Source organism: Dromiciops gliroides, chromosome 2 (assembly GCF_019393635.1).
Source record: "Dromiciops gliroides isolate mDroGli1 chromosome 2, mDroGli1.pri, whole genome shotgun sequence".
Classification (NCBI taxonomy): Eukaryota; Metazoa; Chordata; class Mammalia; order Microbiotheria; family Microbiotheriidae; genus Dromiciops; species Dromiciops gliroides.
Genome location: NC_057862.1, coordinates 394,648,911 through 394,671,458, shown reverse-complemented (window position 1 = coordinate 394,671,458; position 22,548 = coordinate 394,648,911). Strand labels below are relative to the sequence as shown.

The window sequence follows — 22,548 nt, the reverse complement described above, 5'->3', positions numbered from 1 at the left end:
CAAGCATTTATTAAATGCCTACTATGCACCAAATATGGGGCTAGTTCTTCATATACAAAGACAAAAAAATGGTGCTTGTCCTTAAGGGTCTCACATTCTCTCAGAGAGTAATAGGAATACAATAAGATAAGCAAATGCAGAATACATACAAACTAATTATGATATAATAGGGAGGGGTATGCATGGCTGGATCATCACCAAGACAAGGTTTCATATTCTGCATACCTCATGGCACCAAGGGAATCTTTAGGAAGCTGGGTCCCAAGGGACCAGCACAGTTCATGGGGTCAGAATGAGCAAGGTTGGCTCACAGGTACTTCAAGAGCCCCTCCCAGCAAGACACACAGAGCTAGAAGAAGGAAAGGTGAGGAAAGGGTGGGGGGGAAATAGAGAGAGCAAGACTGAGACTTCCCTACATGCTGAAATGATAAAAGCAGGCTTCCTGAGCCACAGGGAACCTCGGCACTTGATTCCCATACGGTGAAAGGCCTAGCTCTTACCATGACTTGCTGTCACAAGGAACCCCAACAGCCTAGAGAATGAAAAACGATGACAATTCTCCCATCATCTCTGTGAAGCATCCCCTGACTACTGCAGCCCACAGCGATCTCTCCCTTCTCCGAGCCCCTGTGGTATTTATATAGCCTATGCCCCACAGGAAATACTTTAACAGGAGTGTCCACCTCCTACAGGATCTCCCTCAGTCACTAGTCTCTCCCACCCCCTCCCAAATAACCATGTATCTTGTATATATTTTGTCCACCTGTATACATAGACTTCTCTCCTATTGAATCTAAGCATCATGAGGACAAAGACAGTCCCCCTATAGCCTGGCACAGCGCCCAACACTTAGAAGGTGCTCAGTAAAAGCTTTCTGATTGGCTAATTCTTTAGTCCCTTCCTAAACAAGATTCTCATTTCCTGGAGAAAAGGAATCTCAGGTGTTTGTCTTTGTCTTTCTCAAGGCCTACAGAAGAGTGAGGAGTAAATAGTAAATTACCAGTAAATACTAAGAATCATACCATGTTAGAACCAGAAGGGATCCTGGGTATTTTCTAGCCCAGGAGTCCTTAACCTGGGGTGTTTGAACTTGTTGTTGTTTTTCATCCTTTGATAACTGTATTTCAATATAATGGGTTTCCTTTGTAATTTTGTGTATTGCATTTCATGCATTTAAAAACACTGTGGTAAGAAGATGTCCCTAGGCTTCCCCAGACTATCCAAGAGGTGTCTGTCTGTCTGTCTGTCTCTCTCTCTCTCACACACACACACTCACACACACACACACACACACACACACACACACACACACACACACACACACACAGATGAAGAACCTCTGACCTACCCCAACTCCCTTACTTTACAGATGGGGAAATGAGGCCCAGAAAAGGGAAATTATTTGCCCCAAGTCAAGGAGCCAATTAATGTCACAGCCAGGAGTAGAACCCAGACCTCCTGACATTCAGTGTGGTTCTCTTTCCATTATGTCATGCCTGTTAAATTGAATTACTGAACTCCCTCCACCCCCACTATCCGGCCCAACACTCCATTCACACTAAAAACCAGGCATAAGGGCTCACGGCTCCTACTTTCCTCTCTCAGTTCAGTTCCACAAATTAATGGAAAGGAGACTGCAGCCCTATATACATTATCATCTGGGTCCTCTTTCCTCTCAAGGCTATGGCTTTCACTCGTTGACTTTGTCAGGGATGCCCATTCCCTTGTTCTAAGGTAAGACTTCCAGGCAGTCACAGTTAGGAAGATTCTGGGAGCCAGCCGGTTCCCCAAACGGCATATGCCAGGGAACAAGCAAAACAGCCCTTAAGTGGTGAAGGGCAGAGAGGGGTTAAGGGATAATCCCATCTGCTTTCCAGAGTTCTTCTACAAACAGAGCAGTTTGCGATCTCAGCAATTTCTAAGATGCTCATGACCACTGGGCAGGGTTACACAACCTCCCTCAAGCAGGCAAGGGGAATCCCTCAGGTGGCTAGGGAAGTGGGCAGAGTTCTCAGGGCTCCAGGCCCCTGCTGGCCCCTCCAAGTCCCAACTATGTGCTCTGTCCTGGGTACATATTCCCTCGGTTACCCAACCCTTCCCTCTGGCCCATGCAATCCAGCTAGGGGCCAATGGGGGAGGTGACTAAAGTCTGCCAAATTCTGGAGTCTCTTTCAGGGCACTGGAGGCCATAGGGCATAGTCAAAAGACTGGGGGAAAGAATTGCACCCATCTCTCTTCTTCCCCCACCCGGGAAAGAGGGGCACGCATGATCCTACCGCATCTTGCAGACAGCCACGCAGGGTCTAGGAGCAGGGCTCTGAACTCTCATGTAATACATCTGGGCTGGCAGGAGGCCCAGGGGCCGCTCTGGGGACAGCTTCAGTCAGTTATGACCCAATTCCTGGCCCTAGCCTGATGCCGGGAAAAGCAGCAGAATGTAGGTTTCTCCATCTCGGACAGGACACTGGACCAGTGAGAACAGAAACAGCAAAGGAACACCTTCTAGCAGAGAAGGGGATGATATTAAAAAATGGGGGCCCCCTGGACCCCGAAGATCAAAGGCTCATCCAAGTGGTGAAGAACACTGAACCCTTTTGCTGCTTTCCCAGCTCATAAAATCAAATGATATACCAAGTCCTAGCCAAGCTGACCTTCTTGAAACCTTAAGACCTCAAGGCCCTGAGATGAGCAGAGCTAAATTCTCCCCCATGCCTTGGGGAAATCTAGAAGAGTGTGAGACTGGAAAAGGACCAGGAGTTCCCTTCCGTAGGTGCATCTGTCTGTGTGTAGGTTATGTCCGTGCATGTGTGAAAGAACATCTGGATTTGTTTAAAGATTTTTCTCAGCAGGAGTTAAGGAAGAAGAAGAAGCCTGGCACAGACACTCCTTCAGAGAATTCTAGCAGGTCTCATGCCAATCAGATCCCGATCCAGAAATAAGATTTTATTTTCCTGTTGGCTCAAGATAGGCCATTCAAAGCTCCTGGGCCCTCCAGCCCCACCTGCAACAAGAGACCCTGGGCCAAAGTGGCACACACCAGGTGAGCCGGCATCCAGGGGTTTCCCCCAGCGGGGGTGGAGATCTTGCCTAAACTCTATCAGGTGGGCACGGAGGGGTAATGCAGGGAAGAGGAAAGGATCAAGATATTCCAGCTGATATTGGTGGAGATGGTCATGACAAAGGGGGCTGAGCAAACTGCATGGATGAACGGGGTCAGTCCAGAGGTACAAGAATTAAGACATGCGAGCTCTACTTGGCACGACCCCCTAGACTTCCAACAGCTAGGATGTCTGACCTCTACAATCCACTTCTAGTCTGACTGTAGAGGCAAGGGCATTCCAAGGAGAACAAGATCTCTTCTCTGGGTCTGTCTTCTTCCCACTATTCTCCCCTCATTAACAGAAATGCCTGTGCAGCCCAGAAGACATATGACCTTGACTGATGCTCCTCTGGCCCCTTTCCCAGCTTTGGCTGCGCGCATCTGGCCTGGGTGCCTTGAGCAAAGGCGCCTAAGCAGTCATACCTTACTCAGACAGAAGCAGCTTCTGGGCTTGACACAGGCGGCCTGGCTGGCCCCCACTCATAGTGGCCACAACTAGCAGTGGCTTAGCACCACATTGAGCCAGGCTGAGAGGTCTACTTGGATTCGGCTGCCAGGATCTCAATGATGCTTAGTGGTGGTGATGAGACATCATGCATGCCCCGTAAAACTTCCCTAAGTCAAGCTAACATGAAAAGAGCCCATTCAGAGTAAGATTAAATATCTACGTTTGGTGAAAGTTATATTAGGTGCAATTGTGATTACACAAGTACTTTTTCTTTTTTTTTTTTTAAGATAAATCAGTTTTACTACTTTTAAAAAAGCACTCTATAGGAAATGGGACTGAGCTAACCAAAGTGTTGTGTTAAGTTCCTTCGGGGGCTTCCATAAACAAGTAGATCAAGACAATTTTAAATTAAGATATCAACTGTTTAGAAGTAAAGGTGCTTCTAGCAAACAGATCAAGTAGGTTTATATTCCCTGCCTCCATCCCCAATCCCACAATCCTCTACTTTGCCAATTTCAACTTCCTAAGAACAAAAGTAAACTCTAGCCGGCCTCTAACACAACTCTGGAAATAGTAGGCCACCCCTTCTTTTACTGTAGAATCATCATCCCTCTTCTCTCTACTTACATCGATGTTATCCTAATTCAGGCCCTTGTGGGCTCCTCATCTGTATTAATGTAACAGGCTGCTAATTAGTCTCCCTCTTTTCAGTTTCTCCTCCCCCCACTCCATCCTCCATACACCTTCCTGATGGATGCCACCAAAACACAAAATGACTCCAATACAACCCTCTCTCTCCCCAACTAAAAAACTTAAATGGTTCCTTATAATCTCAAGGAAAAACTACTCTAGCACTTAAGAATCCACAACCTAGTTCAACCCTTGACTTTCCAGTTTTATTTAATACTCTTCTCTCCATGCAAACTGGTCTGTCACTTCTTCCCATTTCATGCCTCTATACTTGCATCTGGAATGCACTCCTTTATCTCTGTGTGCAGAATTCCTAACATCCCTCACAGCACAGCCCATATTCCACCTCCCACTCCAGGCCTTTCCTCATCGCTCCTGTTGTCTAGACCTCTTGAAATTACTTGACCTTACTCTGCGTGTGTTTGTGTGTAATCTCCAACACAGTAGACTATCAGCACCCTGTAGAACGGAGAAGGAAACTGTTTTGTTTGGGTCTGTACCCCAGCCCCCAGCCTAGTGTTGTGTACATAGTAACTACTTAATAAAGATGTGATAGATTGATCCGAATCAGGTCAACCCCAAGATATATTTCCTTTCTCTGCTGAGTATATTTAACTTCCCTAATCCCAGGGACATATGACTGCCTTGCACCCTCAAACTGGCACACAGCTCTTCACTTTATTCCCTCTACTCCATCACCATCTTTCTGGGACAAGACATTTAGGTATCAATTCAGCCAACCCTTGGAAACACAGAGCAGGAAGGAACCCGAGAACTTCTCTATTTGTAGAAACATAAGATATATAGATATAGATATATAGATATATGTAAAGATATATATATATATACATGTGTATGTACATATGCACATCTATATCTATATCTATCTATCTATCTATATATATATATGTCACAGTTAGGAGAGACATACATGGCATAGTGAATAGATTGCTGGCCTCAAGTCCCTCCTTTGAAACTTCCCAGCTATGTGATCCCAGGTGAATAACAACCTGCTTGGTGCTTTCTATGACTCTTTTTCAGAGAAGGTGTCTTCACCCAAGAGTTCCCTATATCAATGAAATTATAGGTCCATTCTCCTTTCCGATACAGTGATGTATGCTTGTTGTCCAAGGAACAACCTCATCCAATTCAAAGAGGCTCAGATTAGCTTCAGGGTGATGGATTTTTAGCCACGGTAATTCTTCAAGACCCTTTGCTAACTTAGAGGACAAAAGGGACCAGACTTAGGAAGTCACAGATCACTGAACTACTGAAGGGAAACTACATACATAGACATGGAAAGAGAAACTGATTCCGAGTCAGAAGACCTAGAATCAAAGCCCAGGTCTATCATTTACTACCTATAGGGCAATTGGGGTAAGTCATGGGTTCTTTCAGGGCCTCAGTCTCTTCATCTGAAAAATAAGATTAGATGGAATGGGCTTTTCTATTCAGCTTTACAACTATGATCTGTTGAAGAATTGTTGGTAGTGGGGGTTGTTGTTATTAATGGACAAGATCTGAGAAATTATATAGTCAGAACCAGGAGTGACCTTCAGCACCATCTAGTCCCAAGCCTCTCATTTTAAGAAGGAAACTGAAGCCCAGGATCAGCTAAATGGATGGCTTACCCAAGGTCATACAGTTAGCTACCTTTTCACTCTCAGGTCACCTCTGGGGATGCCACATTCTATATCAAGCAGCCTCTCTCATGGCTCTGGCTCTCAGTGAGACTACTTGTACATAAATGCTTGGGCTATGATTTCCTGCCCTTATTTCTAATCTGACCATGTCCTTCTGTCTGGTCATTCTGTGTTCACTGATGGAGTCTCCATCTCAGCCAAAATGAGGAACAAGAAAGGGGGTTATCCCTCTCTGGTCTGATGTTCTTCCATCAGAAGAATTTGTTCCCTGAGCCAAAAGAGTGAGTTCAGCTCTCTACCATCAGGCATCGAGCCATGGGGTTTCTTAATTTCCATTCTCCCCCTACCCCCGCCTTAGCTCTTGAGGAAACTGGGGTTATTCTTCAGCTAAATGATGACCAGTGGAGCCAGAAGATGACCTTAGAAAGGCTCCCTCCCCATTCACAGATTTTCCTAGTGCAGTATCACGTTTCACAAAACCTGAGGATAAGTCCTTTTTCCTTCTATCATAGACACAAAGGTACCAATAGGAATCTTCAAGAAGCCTAGCACAGTGGAAAGGGCATGCAGTTTGAAGTTGGAGTTGGAGGACCTGAGATCAAATCCTCCTTTTGCTGCTTCCTGCCTATGTGATTTTAGGAAAGACACTTCCCCCTCTCTGGGCCTCAATTTCCTAAACTATGAAATGAGAAGGATGGACTTAATGACCTCTAAGGTCCCTTCCAGCTCAAAGTTTATGAGCTTATGAGCCTCTATATCCAGGCAGGCCAATTTTCAGACCTTTCCAGACTTAGGAAAGTCTATCTATCCTACTTCCCTCTGGCAGGGGACCCTGAGAGCTCCTCAGAAAATTCATGTCTGGAGCCATAAAGTTCCTCCTTCTCAGAGAGTAGCACTGCCTCAGGAAGAGTCTTCTTTGGCAGTCTCTCTCCCATCCACCCCCTCTTTTCCAGTGCCACTGCCACCACCCTAGACCAGGCTCCTTACCTCCATGCCTAAACTAGTAACAGCCTCCTACTGTATGTAGTATCTCTGCTTCATGTCTCTTTCCCTCCTATCTAACTTAACACAGATTAATTTTCTAGATATCTAGGTCTAACCACTTCACTCTCCTGCTCAAAATACCTAATGCTTGGTTCTCCACTAACTAGAAGAAAGAGTCAGCCTGGCATTCAGGGCTTTTTTTCTCTCACAATTTTCCACTATGAACCCCATCCTCCAGTCAAACTGAACTATTTATACATTTTAAAAAATGAGTCCTGTGCTATCCTCCTCCCTCTAAAATGATCTCCTCCCAAATCTTTGCCTACTAAAATCCTACCTGTCCTTCAACACCCAGACCAGCTGACACCTCCTCTGTAATGCTACCTCCCCTTACCATTTCAATTATTAATCATCCTTTGTTTTTTTAATACAAAAGGCATCTATCTAAAACAAAAAACAAGCATCATATGGAATGGGGATATACTAGAACTTTTTTCATAAATATGGAAGTGAAGCAAGGTTGCCCATTCTCTTCACTATTATTTGATATACTTCTGGAAATGCTAGCAATAGCACTCAGATAAGAGAAAAGAATTAAAGGAATATTGATAGGTAAAGGAGAGATAAAACTATCCCTTATTTGCTGATTATGTTATGATTTACTTGGAAAACTCCAGACAATCAACAAAGATACACTAACAATTATCAGCTTCAGCAAAGTTGCAAGCTACAAAATAAATCCTCAAAAATCAACAGCATTTCTATAACAAAACACAAACAGCAATAATAGAAAGGGAAATCCCATCCCAAATAACAACTAAATGCATACAATATTAGGGGATCGATCTCCCAAAGCACACAAAAGACACATAGATGTCAATGACAAAGCACTCCTTAAAGAAATAAAGAACAACCTAAATAGTTGAAGGGATATTCAGTGCTCGTTGCTAGGCTGTGCCAATATAATAAAAATGACAATACCAAAATTAATTTACATGTTTAATGCTGTATAAATCAAATTACCAAAGGGATTCTTTAGAGAACTTGATTTTTAAAATAACAAAATTCATTTGGAAAAACAAAAAATCTAGAATATCAAGGGAAATGATGAACAGAAGTAAGAACAAAGAGGAAATAGCACTTCCAGACTTCAAATATATATATATATATATATATATATATATATATATATTTTACTGAGGCAATTGGGGTTAAGTGACTTACTCAGGGTCACACAGCTAGTAAGTGTTAAGTGTCTGAGGCCAGATTTGAACTCAGGTACCCTTGACTCCAGGGCCGGTGCTCTATCCACTGTGCCACCTAGCTGCCCTCAAATATTATTATAAAGCAGTAGTCATCAAAACCATCTGGCATTAGTTAAAGAATAGAGACAGAGAGATCAATGGAACAAATTAGACAAGGGAGATTTAGAAACAATAGAACTCAATAACCTAATGTTTGATAAAGTGGAAAAAAGAAGTTACCCCAGAGAAAAACACCCTATTTGATAAAAACTACTGGGAAACTGGAAAGCATTCCGGCAGAAATTAGGCTTACACCAACACCTTATACCACACACCATAATACCTTCTATATGGATACATAACCTTAATATTAGAAATCATGCTCTAAAAGAATTAGAAAAGAAACACATCATATACTTCTCATAGCTATGGATAGGAGATGTATTCTTTTTTTGCAGGGCAATGGGGGTTAAGTGAGTTGCTCAAGGTTACAAAGCTAGTGAGTATCAAGTGTCTGAGTCCAGATTTGAACTCAGGTCCTCCTGAATCCAGGGCCGGTGCTTTATCCACTGTGCCACCTAGCTGCCCTTAGGAGATGTATTCTTAGCCATACAAGAGATAGAGGCAATTATAAAAGATAAAATAGATAACTGGTTGCTTGAAACCAAAAAGCTTCTGTACAGACGACACTGATGCATCTAGGATAATAAGGGAAATGGTAAAATGGGGGGAGGGAACTTTGTATCAAATTTCTCTGATAAAAGTTTGAAATCCAAGATATAGAAACTATATGTGTGTGTGTGTGTGTGTGTGTATGTAAAAGCCATTCTCTAATAGAGAATCAAAAGATATGAACAAACAGTTCTCAAGAATAGAACTACCAAGTATTCACAAGCAAATGAAAAAATGTTGCAAATAACTAACAATAAAAAATGCAAATCAAAATAACCCTGAGGTTTTATCTCACATCCTGCAAATTGACAAAAATGACAAAAAATGGATACAGTCAATGTTGGAAGGATTGTGGGAAGATAGGCCCACTAATACATCATTGATGGAGCTATGAAGTAGTACAACCATTTTGGAAAGCAATTTGGAATTATGCAAATAAACTGACAAAAAGATCAGTTTGAACCAAATCCTCTATTACCAGGCTTGAATGCCAAGGAAGCCATCGATAAGAAAACAGTCTCTTTATACTCCAAAATATTTATAGTAACATTTTTTGTGATAGCTAAGAATTAGAAATAAAATTTGTACCCATTACTTGAGGGTTAGCTAAACAAATTATGGTATATGAGTTTAATGGAATATCACTGTGCTCTAAAAAATAATGAATGTGATGAATACAGAGAAGTGTAGGAAAATCTATATGAACTGATGCAGAGTAAAGTAAGAAGAGCCAAGAAAACAATATGTACAGTGACTACAACAATTTAAAAATGGAAAGAAAAATATCACATGAAAAAAAAATCAAAAGTACATGTGACAAAATTATAAAGATCAAGTAGTACTAGAATGAAGAGATATAAGAAGGTACTCCCTACCTACCCCTTCATGGAGGTGGGAGGTCCATAGCTATTACACAAAATACTGCACATATTTTCAGACTTTTTCAATGTTATCAATCAGTTTTGCTGATTTTTTCCCCTTTCTAAAAATATATTATTTTTCATATGGGATGGCTCTCTGGGAGTGGCAGGGAAAAGGACACATGCGATACTATGGTGACATAAGAAACAGAAAATATCAACAAAAAATTTTTTTTAAAAAAGGAATCCAATTTTGTACTCCTGTTTTAGTTTATATCGCTCCTATGGCATTTATCATGTTCTGTCTTATTTTGTATTTATATAAATGTCATGTCTCCTCCTACTAGATTGTAATGGAGGACAGAGATAATGTCCTATCTCTGCAGCTCCTGCAGTATCTAGCATAGGGAATTGTACACAGTGGGTACTTGATAAATATTTGTAGGTGTCTTATCTTTCCCACTGGATTGTAAGCTCCTTGAGGGCAGGGACTGTGCCTTATTCATCTCTACATCCCCCACATTACCTAGTACAGGGTTTTGTATACAGTAGGCATTTAATACGTATGTGTAAGTACCTTTTCTCCCTCACTAGACTAAAAGTTCCTTGAGGGCAGGCACTGTGCCTTATTCATATCTACATCTTCCATATTAACTAGCGCAGGGTCTTATACATGACTGGTACTTAATAAATATTTGTAGGTGTTCTATCTTCTCACTACACTGTAAGCTCCTTGAGAGCAGGGATCATGCCTTGTTTATCTCTATACCCTCCACACTGCCTAGCATAGGACTTTGCACCTAGTAGGTATTTAAAAGTATTTGTTGAATGAAAAGAAGAATAATTAGATTCTATCTGCAAGCACTAAACATTTGCCATTTGCTGACCATATGACCAGCCTAATTCTCTAGACTGTGGATTGCAGGCTCGATGTCATGAGTATTGACTCAATCAATCAAATATCAACAAGTATTAATTAGAACCTAGTAAAGACCATGCAATGTGCTGGACGCTACCTGGCCTCAAAGGGCTTACCTATCAGTGAAAACGTGTGTGTTTTTACAAGGGAACAAAAGAGCATTACCGTAACTCCCAGAGACCAAAAGAGGAAATCAGCTCCAGGACCAGTACTTTGTACTCATTAGGAAAATGTGACTTCAAAAAGAAATCTTATTTATAGAATGAGAGGATGTTAGAGCTGGAAGGAATAGAACAACATAGAGACTGTCAGACCACAGCATGTCAGTGCAGGAAGAGACACGAGAGCTAACCCAGTAGTAACATTTTACAAATGAGGCAAAGGAGACCCAGAGAAATGCAAGGTGACTCAAAGTCTAGATAAGTAGACGAGCCAGGACTAAAATCCAGATTTCCTGACTTCATACTATAAATAACCAGCTAAGTCCGGTCCTTGCTTAGCCTGCACAAGCTAAAGCTATGGTGGAACATGTGAGTGCTTAGAACAAACTCTCAGTTTTATGTCCGCCAGGCCCCATGGTAGACTCTTCCCAGGAATCTCATTTTCCATGGCTTGGGACAATTTTGCTACTAAAAAACTAGAACTAACAAACAAGATCCAAAGAATACCAACTGGACATTTGCTCGCTCAGTAGGATAAAGGGATGTTGGGCCTCATGAAGTCCCCTGCCTCTTCCCATCTGCAAAGCTACAAAGACAGAGAAGCAATTTCTGGAATCTTGCCAGGCCCCCAAGCCAAGTTTTTAAAAAAACCACAAACCTGGATTCCTCATTAAAAAACCATAACACATTTCTTTCTTTTTTTTTCTACAGAAGAAACAATCATGGGGAGACTGGCTCTTCCTTTGGGTGCCTGACATAGTCTAGGGGAACAAGAATTTCATTTTCCCCTTAGTTTTTGAAGAGGTCAGACTGATAAGCCTTGTTAATTGGGGGACAGAGAGAAAACTTTTTAGCACTTAGGCCGGAGTCACATTGCTCCCAGACAGTCACTTGGCCCCTCTCCCCAGGTGTCTGAGAAGCAAGGACTACCTTATGGGATGGGGTGTGATTTCAGAATACCTACCTGCCCTCAGATATCTTCTACTGGCCTGAAACCCCTGCCAAAGTTGCTCCTTTGGGTTAGATGCTATCTCCAAAAGGCCCTGCTAAAATGTAAATACAGTGCCCTGATTGGGTGAGACATTAATCCATTATTCCCCTGGGGCAGCTAGATGGCGCAGTGGTTAAAGCGCTGGCCCTGGATTCAGGAGGACCTGAGTTCAAATCCAGCCTCAGACACTTGACACTTACTAGCTGTGTGACCCTGGGCAAGTCACTTAACCCCCATTGCCCCGCCAAAAAAACCCCAAAAACAAAAACTAAAAACTAAAAATAATCCATTATTCCCTGTAGCCACTTTATAGTGCTGATTAATATTATGGAAAGAGCAGTGCCCTAGTATGTAGGAAACCCAGGTCCTGTTTTCAGCCCTATGACTTATTAGCCGTGTGACCCTCAGAAAGCCTCTCACCCTTATAAGGTTGCAGCTATCTCATCTATTCTAACTCTTGGTCTGCCACTAACTACTGGATGACCTTGTGGACAAGTTAATTCATTTCCTTGGACTTCATATGAGGAAAATATGCAAAATCAAGCAGTTAGACGAGATAATCTTTGAAAGTCCCTTGTAGCTGTAAAGTTCTATGATATAGGATTCCTTCCAGTTTTAATATTCTGAGTTACAAGCTTCCCTCTAGCTCTGACATTCTTTGCTGTAAGGCCCTTTCTGGCTCTCACACTGTGTTCTAAGGCCAAGCTCTGGAATCCTTGTATTCTATAGTCTAAGGTTCTTTCCAGAGCTGACACTCTATGGTTATGTGATCCAAATCCTAGAACTGTTCCATACAGGGGACAAGTGGGAAGCAATTATTCTCTCTATATAACCTTGGTTATCCTAACATCTTACAGGCTCCTGGCTTCCAGGAAATTATGGCATGATCTTCATGGGAAGGATGATAAACTGTACTCATGGTAAACTAACTTGTTTGATGCATATGCCTTTTAAATGAAACAAACACCCCAAACGTAGAAAAGACTGATCAGTACAAGTATGCAGAAGGCTGGAGGTGGGAGGTTATTCATCAATAAGAATGTTCCTAGAAAAAAAAAATTAATTGCCAACCCTGTCAGAAGGGAACTTAACTAACCCCTAGCCCCCATGCTATTCTACTCACTAATAAAGTGATTAAAAGTTGCAAAACTCAAAATTTAAGAAGAAAAATCATTTTCTCTTAAATGATAGCCCTTCTTCCTCTATTCCCCACTGTCTTCACACTCTACCACAAGGTTTGGGTTTTTGACCCTCATGGCTGCCTTGCTACAGGGGGATGGACTTAACCTCACAAAGCTCCTTCTGCCTTCAGATGCTGTGGACTTGAATTATCCTTCAGATACTGAAGGACCTGAATTTCACAGAGGATGTAAGAAGCCTGGCAAAGTTACACCAAAGGGCCATTCGGATCACCTCATTTTGGAATCTACAGATATGAAATCATATGAAAAACATTAAATCATGTCAGAGACAGACAAAATAGATTTGCTGGCTATTAAAGCTGATTTTTCTAGGGAACAATAAAGTTTATTTTCACAGTCCTTAATGGTGATTCATGACCCTAGGCAGTTTAGATAAGGGGTATTCCTATGCCAGATACATCACAGGGATGCTGACAGTGGGGTGGGTGGGTGGGTGCCTTTCTTTCTGCAGCCAGTTTGGACCCTCCCCCCAATACACAATTGCTGGACCCTGTACACCTGACAGCCATCCAATTGCTTCGAAGGCAAGAGTAGGGCTGGGCTCACACTGACTTTCTGGTTAGCTCTATGCCAAGGACACCCAGATGGTCTGATTCAGTCCCCAAACCCTCTTGCTCATTCACAAAGTCTTATCAGCCAGAATTATTTGGCCAGTTACTTAAGCTCTGTACTTTCTATGGCCCTTGTAGGGTCAGCTACAGCTCTAGATGAATGAAAAAAGAGACCTGGAGCCATGAGACAGAAAGAAATGAAGCAACTAATGATGCTAGGAAGAGAACTCATCCATCCAGGTACACCAGTCCAGAATCTTCCAATCCCATCCCATTCCCTCCCCTCCACCAAAAGAACCTTGCTCCCTTTCCTTTGACTCTTACTGCAAACAAATCATCATCACAGAATTGTAGGATTAAAAAGACCATTAAATCCAACCCTTCATTCTCTAGATGAGGAACCTAGGGCATAGAAAGGTGTCTTGTCCAAGGTCATACAATATCAGTGATGGGATGTGACTCCAGGACTATTCCTCTCTCCACTCCAACACTCTGCCTTTCCCAGAATCTCAGAGCTGGACCTTAATATGTTGGAACGTAGGATGTCAGAGCCAAAAGGGACCCTGGAACTAACAGAGCTGGCAGGATATTGCAAGACCATTTCATCCAATCCTCCCATCCCATCAATAAGAAAACTAAAACCCAGCTAAGGAAAGTGACTACAACAAACATTGTGCCCTAGGTTCCAAAGCAAGGTTAAAGGGGTAGGGCTACATCCCTATTTTCTAGGCTCACAATCCAATAGTAGGAATACTATACTGGCAGCCTTTCACAACAATAAACATTTCCCTACTTCTTACTATGTTATATATGCTAATTATCATCAATAGCATGGCTTTCTCCGGTCTCATGTCAAACTTGGAGATTTCTTTCCATTATAAGAGGAAAGTAGAGACTTTAGTTTTGAGGGGGAAAGGGGAAGATAGAGGGGTGGGGACTAGAATGGACCAAGGGATGGAGAGGGAAAAACCAATAAAACTGACAGTTCCTGGAGTAGGGAAACCACTTCCTCCCATCCAGGAAGAGGAACTTCCCCACCCCGTGTCCATAGGATTGAAACATACAATATCCTACATGGAAAAGCCTCACGTCTCCCCTCCCTTCCTCTCCATTCCCCAGAACTCCAGCGTCAGCGCTTCCATAGAAGTCAGGCAGGCATAACTGTGGTCAAATGTGGAAAACACAGGTCCATTCCAGGATCTGCTCTGGGCTTGTTCTCTGCCTGCAGAAGAACTGTGGTCAGTGCTGGGGGAGGGGGGGAGCACCAGAGCCCTGCCAATAGCAATCAATCTCTCCCGGAGACACAGACTCAGAGAAGCTTAGAACTGAATGAGACCTCAGAGATCAAATGGATTGATTCTCTCATTTTACAGCTGAAGAAGCTGAAATCCAGAGCGGTTGAGTGACTTGCCCAATGTCTCATGACAAGTGAGCAGCTGCACAGCTGGGCCTACTGCCCCTATCTCTTGCCTCTCAGTCCCAGGATCTCGCTGGTGTCTCACACTGCCTCTCCCTTACCAACAGAGTTGAGGCCTTCTCAAAAGCCCTCCCTCTACTCAACCAGAATTCAAATCCAGCTCTCATCACAGTATAAAGCAGTGAGTAGCGACACTTCGTAAGTGTTTGTTAAATGCAAAGCTGAGGATTGGGATGGATTGGAGGAATTAAACAATCTGGAAAGTCATGGAGTCCCATAGATATAGAAAGATATAGAGCTCTCCATATTTTTAAATAAAAGTTTATTAATAGATGAATCAATTGCCTTACCCTTATTGATTTTTTCCAATTTATTCTGTGCATGGCTTGTTTGTACATGAGTTTTGCATGATATCTCTCATTAGACTGTGAAGTCCATGACAGTCTTTTGCCTTTTTTTCAATATCCAGAGCTTAGCTCAGTGCCTAACACATTATAGGTGTTTGATCAATGTTTATTGGCTGGTTGACTAAGAATAGCCTTCTAGCTCGGTGGTTCTCAAAGTGGAGCAACTATTTCCCAAAGAGTATGCAAGATAATCCATGGCGGGTTGTGGAAGAAACGGACAAAACCTGTGTTCTGCTGGTTTAGAGGAACTTTCTTCGCTCTCCCATCCAACATTTTCAAGTCAGAGTCCTGTATCTTGGAATCTATAACAACGGGAAAGTCAAGGCTCTTTATGTGAAATGGGGTACTAGACAGAACAGTTGGCCATCTAATCCCAGAGGACCACCAGTCTGGAATGTTCCTGCTTCTGGGAGGAGGGGATGTTAAAGGTAAGGGAAAGGAAGGATGCACAAGGCCCTGACTCTTTTCACATTCCAGGGAGAGATCCCAGCAGCAAATGTAAATCATGGCTGGGAAAAATATCCCAGACAGTGATAAGAGAAAGAGAGGAACAGCTGGAATGTATTGAGAAGGCCATATCCTGAGTGTGAGAATACACCCCTTAAAACTCGCTGAGAAACTCCAAGCAGAAACAACATATCTAGCTGAAGCTTCCTTGTTTACTGGAATCTGGTTAGTTATTCATAGAATGTCAGAGCTGACAAGGACCTCAAAGTTCATCTAGTTCATTTCCCTGAGCAGGGAAGTCATTTGGCCCAAGGACACACAAGCCCAGAGACAGAAAAAGGAGGTTTTCCAGTTACCCAGACAATCATGTAGGAGATGAGAGGCTTCCATAAGTACTATTTTCCCCTTCCAATTCATCCTTGCAAAGAAATGGGATCACAGGGCCACCAAACGCCTAGATTTTAAGTAAACTCTTTGAAGGCAAGGACAACATCCCCACACCATTTTGTACTTGAAGATCAGGAGATCTGGGTGCTGACCCCAGCTTTATCATTAAACACTTACATGATCTTAGGCAGTCACTTCCTTTCTCTGGGCCTCAGTTTTCCCATATGGAAAATGACAAGATTGGGCTAGATGATCTCTTAAACTCCCCCCAGCTCAATTATATTAATTAATTATATTCTATAATTTTAAGAAGCACCTCTTTCTATTACCATCACCAAAAGCAGAACTAAGAATGTCCGGTCCCTGCTCAGTTCCCTACAGTAGAACAAACCCCAGCCTTCTCACTCTATCCCCCTGCCCAAGTTTACAGAACCAAATCAAGGAGAAATGAATGAGTTTCTCCTACCAGACTATGGCAGAAGTTTCAATGGTTCCCTATTGCATCTAAGATAAAACACTCTAGGGGAGGGGGGAGAAAAATCTGAAATTGTAAAGCTTGTATAAACAAAAGTTGAGAACTATCTTTACATGTAACGGAAAAAATAAAATACCTTATACATTTAAAAAAAAAAAAAGATAAAACACTGACTCCTTAATGTGGCATTTAAAGCCCTTCACATGTGGCTCCCAGTCAACCTTACCAGACATTTCATTTTACTTCCCTTCATACACCCTATATTCCAATAAGATTGGCTTATTTGCTGTTCCCTGAACTCTATGTTCCATTCCCCACCTACAAGTCTTTTCATGGACCATCCTTCATGCCCAGAATGAATTCTCTCCTCCCTTTCCCCTCTTAAAAGCCCCTCCCTCCGGTGGCTTTCTATTACCTGAAGGAGCAAATAGGAAGTGCTCTGTTTGGCATTCAAAGTCTTTCCTAACCTATTCTCCTCCTACCTTTCCAATCTTCTTATACTTTATTCCCAAACACGTATTCCTCAATCCAGTGACAGTGACCTCCAGGCCATTTCACACACACACACACACACACACACACACAATTCCATCTCTCAGCTCTGGGCGTTTTCTCTGGCTGTTCCCCACACCTAGAACACTCTCCCTCCTCTGCTTTGACTACCAACCTCCCTGGTTTCCTCTGAGTTCCAACTAAGATCCCATCTTCTCTACAGGATGCCTTCTCTAACCCCTCTTGCTTTCTTGCTTTCTCTTTCTTTCTTTCTTTCTTTCTTTCTTTCTTTCTTTCTTTCTTTCTTTCTTTCTTTCTTTCTTTCTTTTTCTTTCTTTCTTTCAGTGGGGCAATGAGGGTTAAGTGACTTGCCCAGGGTCACACAGCTAGTAAGTGTCAAGTGTCTGAGGCCAGATTTGAACTCAGGTACTCCTGAATCCAGGGCTGGTGTTTTATCCACTGTACTACCTAGCTGCCCCCCCTCTAACCCCTCTTAATTAAAGTGGTTTCCCTCTTTCAATTATTTTCTATTAATCACCTGTATCCTGTATACAGATTGCTTTGTATATATTTGTTTACACGTTGTCTTCCCCCATTAGATTGTAAGCCCCTCAAGGCCAAGGACTGTCCATTGCTTCTTTTTGTATCTCCAGAATTTAGGAGTTTGGTTATGTAGTAGGTGCTTAATAAATGTTGATTGATAGATTGATTAGTTCCCTTCAGGGCTCAGCTCTGATATTATCTTACATGAAAAGCCCTTTCCTGATACTCTTTGTCTTCTATATCCTTTATCTTGTACTTACTTTCTGCTTTTTTTTTACTTTTTTCTTTTTTTTAACTTTCTGCTTACATATTTATCCCCCATTAGAATAGAACCTGCTTTTCATTTTCTTTTCTTGTATCCCTAAGTGCGTAGCATAGTGTCTTGAACATAGCAGGTGATTAATGCTTGTTGGGCCAGACTGAGTCCCTGACTCAGTGAGCTAGTTAGAGGTACTTTCTGATGTGGCACCCAATGTAGTTTCCCGACTAGCACATGCCTTGTCAAGTCTTTGCCTTTTCCCCTCCTTCCCAGGGAGGAGGACTGGCAGACCATGAAAAAGGCAATCACATAGAATTTACAGAAGACATAGCATGGTATATCAGGAAAAACAAACATAGACAGACATGTAGAAAAAACCACAGACTTAGGAAAAGAGAGACGCACACATGTATCTACACCTACACAGAGACAGCGCCCCTCCCCTATTTTATCCCTTCCCCTCCATCCCCTGATACACACAAGGAGGCTAGGAAAATAGCCAAAGTAGACCAAAAATCAAAATTCTCCAAAGGGAATCATGGGAAATCCCCCCAAATTCGACCTTGCCAAGTCAGGCAAAAGCAACTAGACTGTGGTATAGTGTGGTTTCGTTCAACAAAATCTGCATAATAGACAAGGAAAAACTTTACCGGCCTACCCATCTTGCCCCTCTTGCCGTGAACTCCAGGAGGCCCCTGTGGAAAAAAAAAAGCAAGATTAATGTCAGGATAGGAATCACTGAAAAGGAACAAGAGATATCTGAAGCTCAAAAAACACAGCCAAGAGGCTCTCACTTTCCCTGTGCACCCAGGTTTCTGTGGGACCAGGCAAGTGGGGGCTAGAATGATGCCCAGCAGACCTTGTGCCTAGTGTAAGCCCCTGGTCCTGATCAAAAGTAGACTTGAAAGAATCCTTTTGGGGTAAGTGTGTGAAACAGACATAACACAGCCTAGAAGACTAAGAAGAGATAGCAATTGTAGTCTTGGATCTTGTCATTTGGGCAATTCACTTCATCCCTTTGAGCCTCAGTTTCCCACCATGTAAATTAAAAGGCTTGCACTTAGTCTAAAAGATCACTTTCTGGCTCTGACATTCTGTGTCCTGATAGTCTATATTCTATGGTCCCTTTCTGTTCAGATCTTCTATGTCCATCCATCCATATATATCTGTGTGTACACACACACACACACACACATACATACATATATATATATATACACATGTGTGTATATGTGTGCATATCTATATATGTGTATATATTTATACTGTGATCATGTATATACAAGTGTATGTGCATGTAACAATATACTACATATACATATACACACATACAAACACCTCTATACCTCCATACTTACCTACCTATATACATACCTCCTAATAGATATTAAGTGGTTAGAGACAGCTAGGTGGTACAGTGGATAGAGTGTTGAGCCTAGAATCAAGACGGACCCAAGTATTTTTTGTTTGTTTGGGTTTTTTTTGGTTTTTTTGTTTTTGGTGAGGCAATTGGGGTTAAGTGACTTGCCCAGGGTCACACAGCTAGTAAGTATTACGTGTCTGAGGCTAGATTTGAACTCAGGTCCTCCTGAATCCAGGGCTGATGCTCTATCTACTGCACCACCTAGCTGCCCCTATGGACCCAAGTTTAAATACAGCCTCAGACCCTTAACCAGCTGTATGAACCTAAGCAAGTCACTTTACCTCTGTCTGCCTCAGTTTCCTCGACTATAAAATGAGGATAATAATAGCACCTTCCTTCCAAGGTTGTTGTGAGAATCAAATGAGAATATTTATAAAGCACTTATAACAGAGCCCAGTACATAGTAGGTGCTATATAAATGCTAGCTCTTATTATTGTTAATAGCTTGTGTCCTGAGGTTGCTTCCACTTCTAATATTCCTGGGCTCTACTGATGTAGATTTTGGTCCTGGTTGGTTGGGAGCAGGACCAAAAGGAAAGCAGCCTCTACCGCCTTTCCCACTGTTCATTAAGAACAAACCATAGGGGCAGCTAGGTGGTGCAGTGGATAAAGCACTGGCCCTGGATTCAGGAGTACCTGAGTTCAAATCCGGCCCTGGGCATTTAGACTGAAGAGAAGATGTTAGGATGGGATATTAGGATGCCCGGAAGGATACTCACCCTTTCTCCATCAAGTCCTGGCAGGCCAAAGAGCCCTGGGAGACCAATATACCCCTATGGACAGAGCAAACAAAAGATCAAATGGGTCATCCTCAGGAGGCTGGCCTATCCCCATCCCATCTTGGCTGCCTTCCTCCTCCTCCAGCGTTGGTCCTGGGTGCTCCACGTTGACATAAACCTTGAGGCAAGTGTATATGCCCATGGACTGCATGGTGCTGGCTTCCACGATGTAGTCCAAGGGCACATACCCTCACACCAGGGATCGGGGGGCAGGTAGGGGAGGCTCCTTCTTCATGTGGGGGCAGGGTGGGAAGGGGCAAGAGGCTGTTGTGCCCTTGCTGGCTGCTCCTGGGACCTAAAGGAAAGGAAGCCTGCTTCGGGGTTAGATGAGAGGGGATATGCCGGCGGTACCCCAGGGCCAACGAACAAGCAGTTCCTTCTCTAGAGGCCTCTGCCTCTCTTTGACCTGCCTCCTCTTAAGAATTTCTACTGTGATGCTTTTGACCTTTGGCCATTTCTTGAATGCCCTTTTTCTCCAACCTCCTTAGTTTCTCCTTTCCCTTCCCTCCTCCAATACAATTCCCCATCCCACCTCACCAAATCATCATATTCCAGGCCCAATTAACTCAGGGTTTTTGAGTTTCTCCAATTATCCTCCCAAACTGACCTGGGCCTCTCCCAAACTAACCTGGGCCTCTCCCAAAACATCCCTCCTATACTGCCTGCCTAGAATATCCTCCCACCTCATCTTGCTTTGTCAGGTGTCTACTCATCCTCCATGGCCCGGCTTAAGTCCCAATTCTTTTACAAAGCCTCCTGTCTACTCCAATCCACTATGATCTCTCCTTCCCGCAGACTCATGGTATCGTTCACTGGGCATTTAATCCTACTGTGCCTTGTTATGCCCCTTGTCTTGTTTTAAATTAGTCATTGTCATAGCAATATTATTGTGTGGCACAGTAGAAAGAACATTGGAATAGGAATCAGAGGATGTGGGTTGAGAAATCCCACCCGAGTGACCTTGGGCAAGTCACTGAGCCTCATTGGTCATCAGTTTCATAATCTGTAGAATGAATGGGATGGACTAAATGACCTAAAAGGATCATCTTTAATAACTCTGTATCCACCACAGATTCAGCACACAGCAGAAGCTTTAGTACATGTTTTTTAAATGAAGTCATCCCAGCTCGAGCCATCTACCCCCGACCCCTATTTGTTTATGGTCCTGAGACACTTCCCACGTGACCCTTTGCTTTTGACAAACTTCTTCCAGGTACCCCTGGCCTTCCTTCTCTAGAGATGCTTACAGAAACGACTTCCAGAAGATCCTTACAGAAACTCTACCTCCCACCCCAAAACACACACACACACACACACACACACACACACACACACACTGAGAATCCAGCTTCTTCCACTCAGGCTGCCCCTTCTCTGAGCTGCTATGTTGGTAGCAAATATGTGTTCAAACTATTTTTAAAATTAGCCAATCAACAAGCACCTCTAAGTGCTTCCTCCAATCCAGGTGTGATGCTAGGCTCTAGAGATACAAGACAAGAGCAAGGACTGGGATGGAAGGTAGGCTGTATCAGGACCCTGAAGCTGAATGAGGTTCCTGTCCCCTAGGAATAAATATAGATTTGGGGGTTGGCTAAGATGTGTTATATCTCACAGGTATTGGGTAAGGAGATTTAGGACTGCCCCCTTCTCTATCAGGAAAGATTCTGGGGGGCAGCTAGGTGGCAGAGTAGATAAAGCACCAGCCCTGGATTCAGGAGGACCTGAGTTCAAATCTAGCCTCAGACACTTGACACTTACTAGATGTGACCCTGGGAAAGTCACTTAACCCTCATTGCCCCACAAAAAAAAACAACAACAAAAAATAAAAACAAAAACCCCCAAAGAATTAATAGGAAAGACTCTGGACTTTATAAAGTCTAGCTCCAACACTCAGGAAATGTCCTCAGACAAGCAAGCCTTTTCCTATACCCCAGTCTATCCTGCCCATCTACCTTGTCACAAAAGGAGAGCAATGTTCTCATTTTTTGGCAAATGCCCTTGGCACTCCATGCCCAGACCACCCACACAACTGGCTCTGCAGTGAGTCACATGACTTTGGAGAGAGAGATTCCTTAGCACCTAGGCCCCTTTTCTAATCACCCCAGCAGTGATCCCGTGGGCAGGCAAACCACAGGGGACTAAGATGGATTCATGCTGAGCACTAGGAAGGAGATGGGAGCTGGCTAGTTACACTTCCCGGGCCACAGAAGGGAAGGAGTGGGGAGAGAAGGGTTTTTCATGACTGGTGGCTGCAATCAGCAATGTATCACAGGGGTCATCCCTCTGGGCTTTGAGCCACTACTGGAGGGAACCCAGAGCCCCATCATGAGAACCCTCTCAGCAAAGCTCAGAGGAAAGGGAGCAGAGGTTCAGTTTCCAATGCGCATGTGGCATCAAGATGTTGTCCACACGAAGAGCATAAATCAATTCAAAATTTCCCTGGCTTATCATCCC

At 43.1% G+C, this 22,548-nt stretch overlaps 1 protein-coding gene across 1 annotated transcript in view; it reads right to left on the bottom strand.

The window, feature by feature from the left end:
* The window catches only part of COL27A1 (collagen type XXVII alpha 1 chain), a 257,922-nt gene that overhangs the window by 154,033 nt on the left and 81,341 nt on the right, over positions 1-22,548 (bottom strand). Inside the window, 2 exon segments of the mRNA XM_043989157.1 lie at positions 18,543-18,587; positions 20,035-20,088. Of these exon segments, the coding sequence (XP_043845092.1) occupies positions 18,543-18,587; positions 20,035-20,088 (99 nt within the window).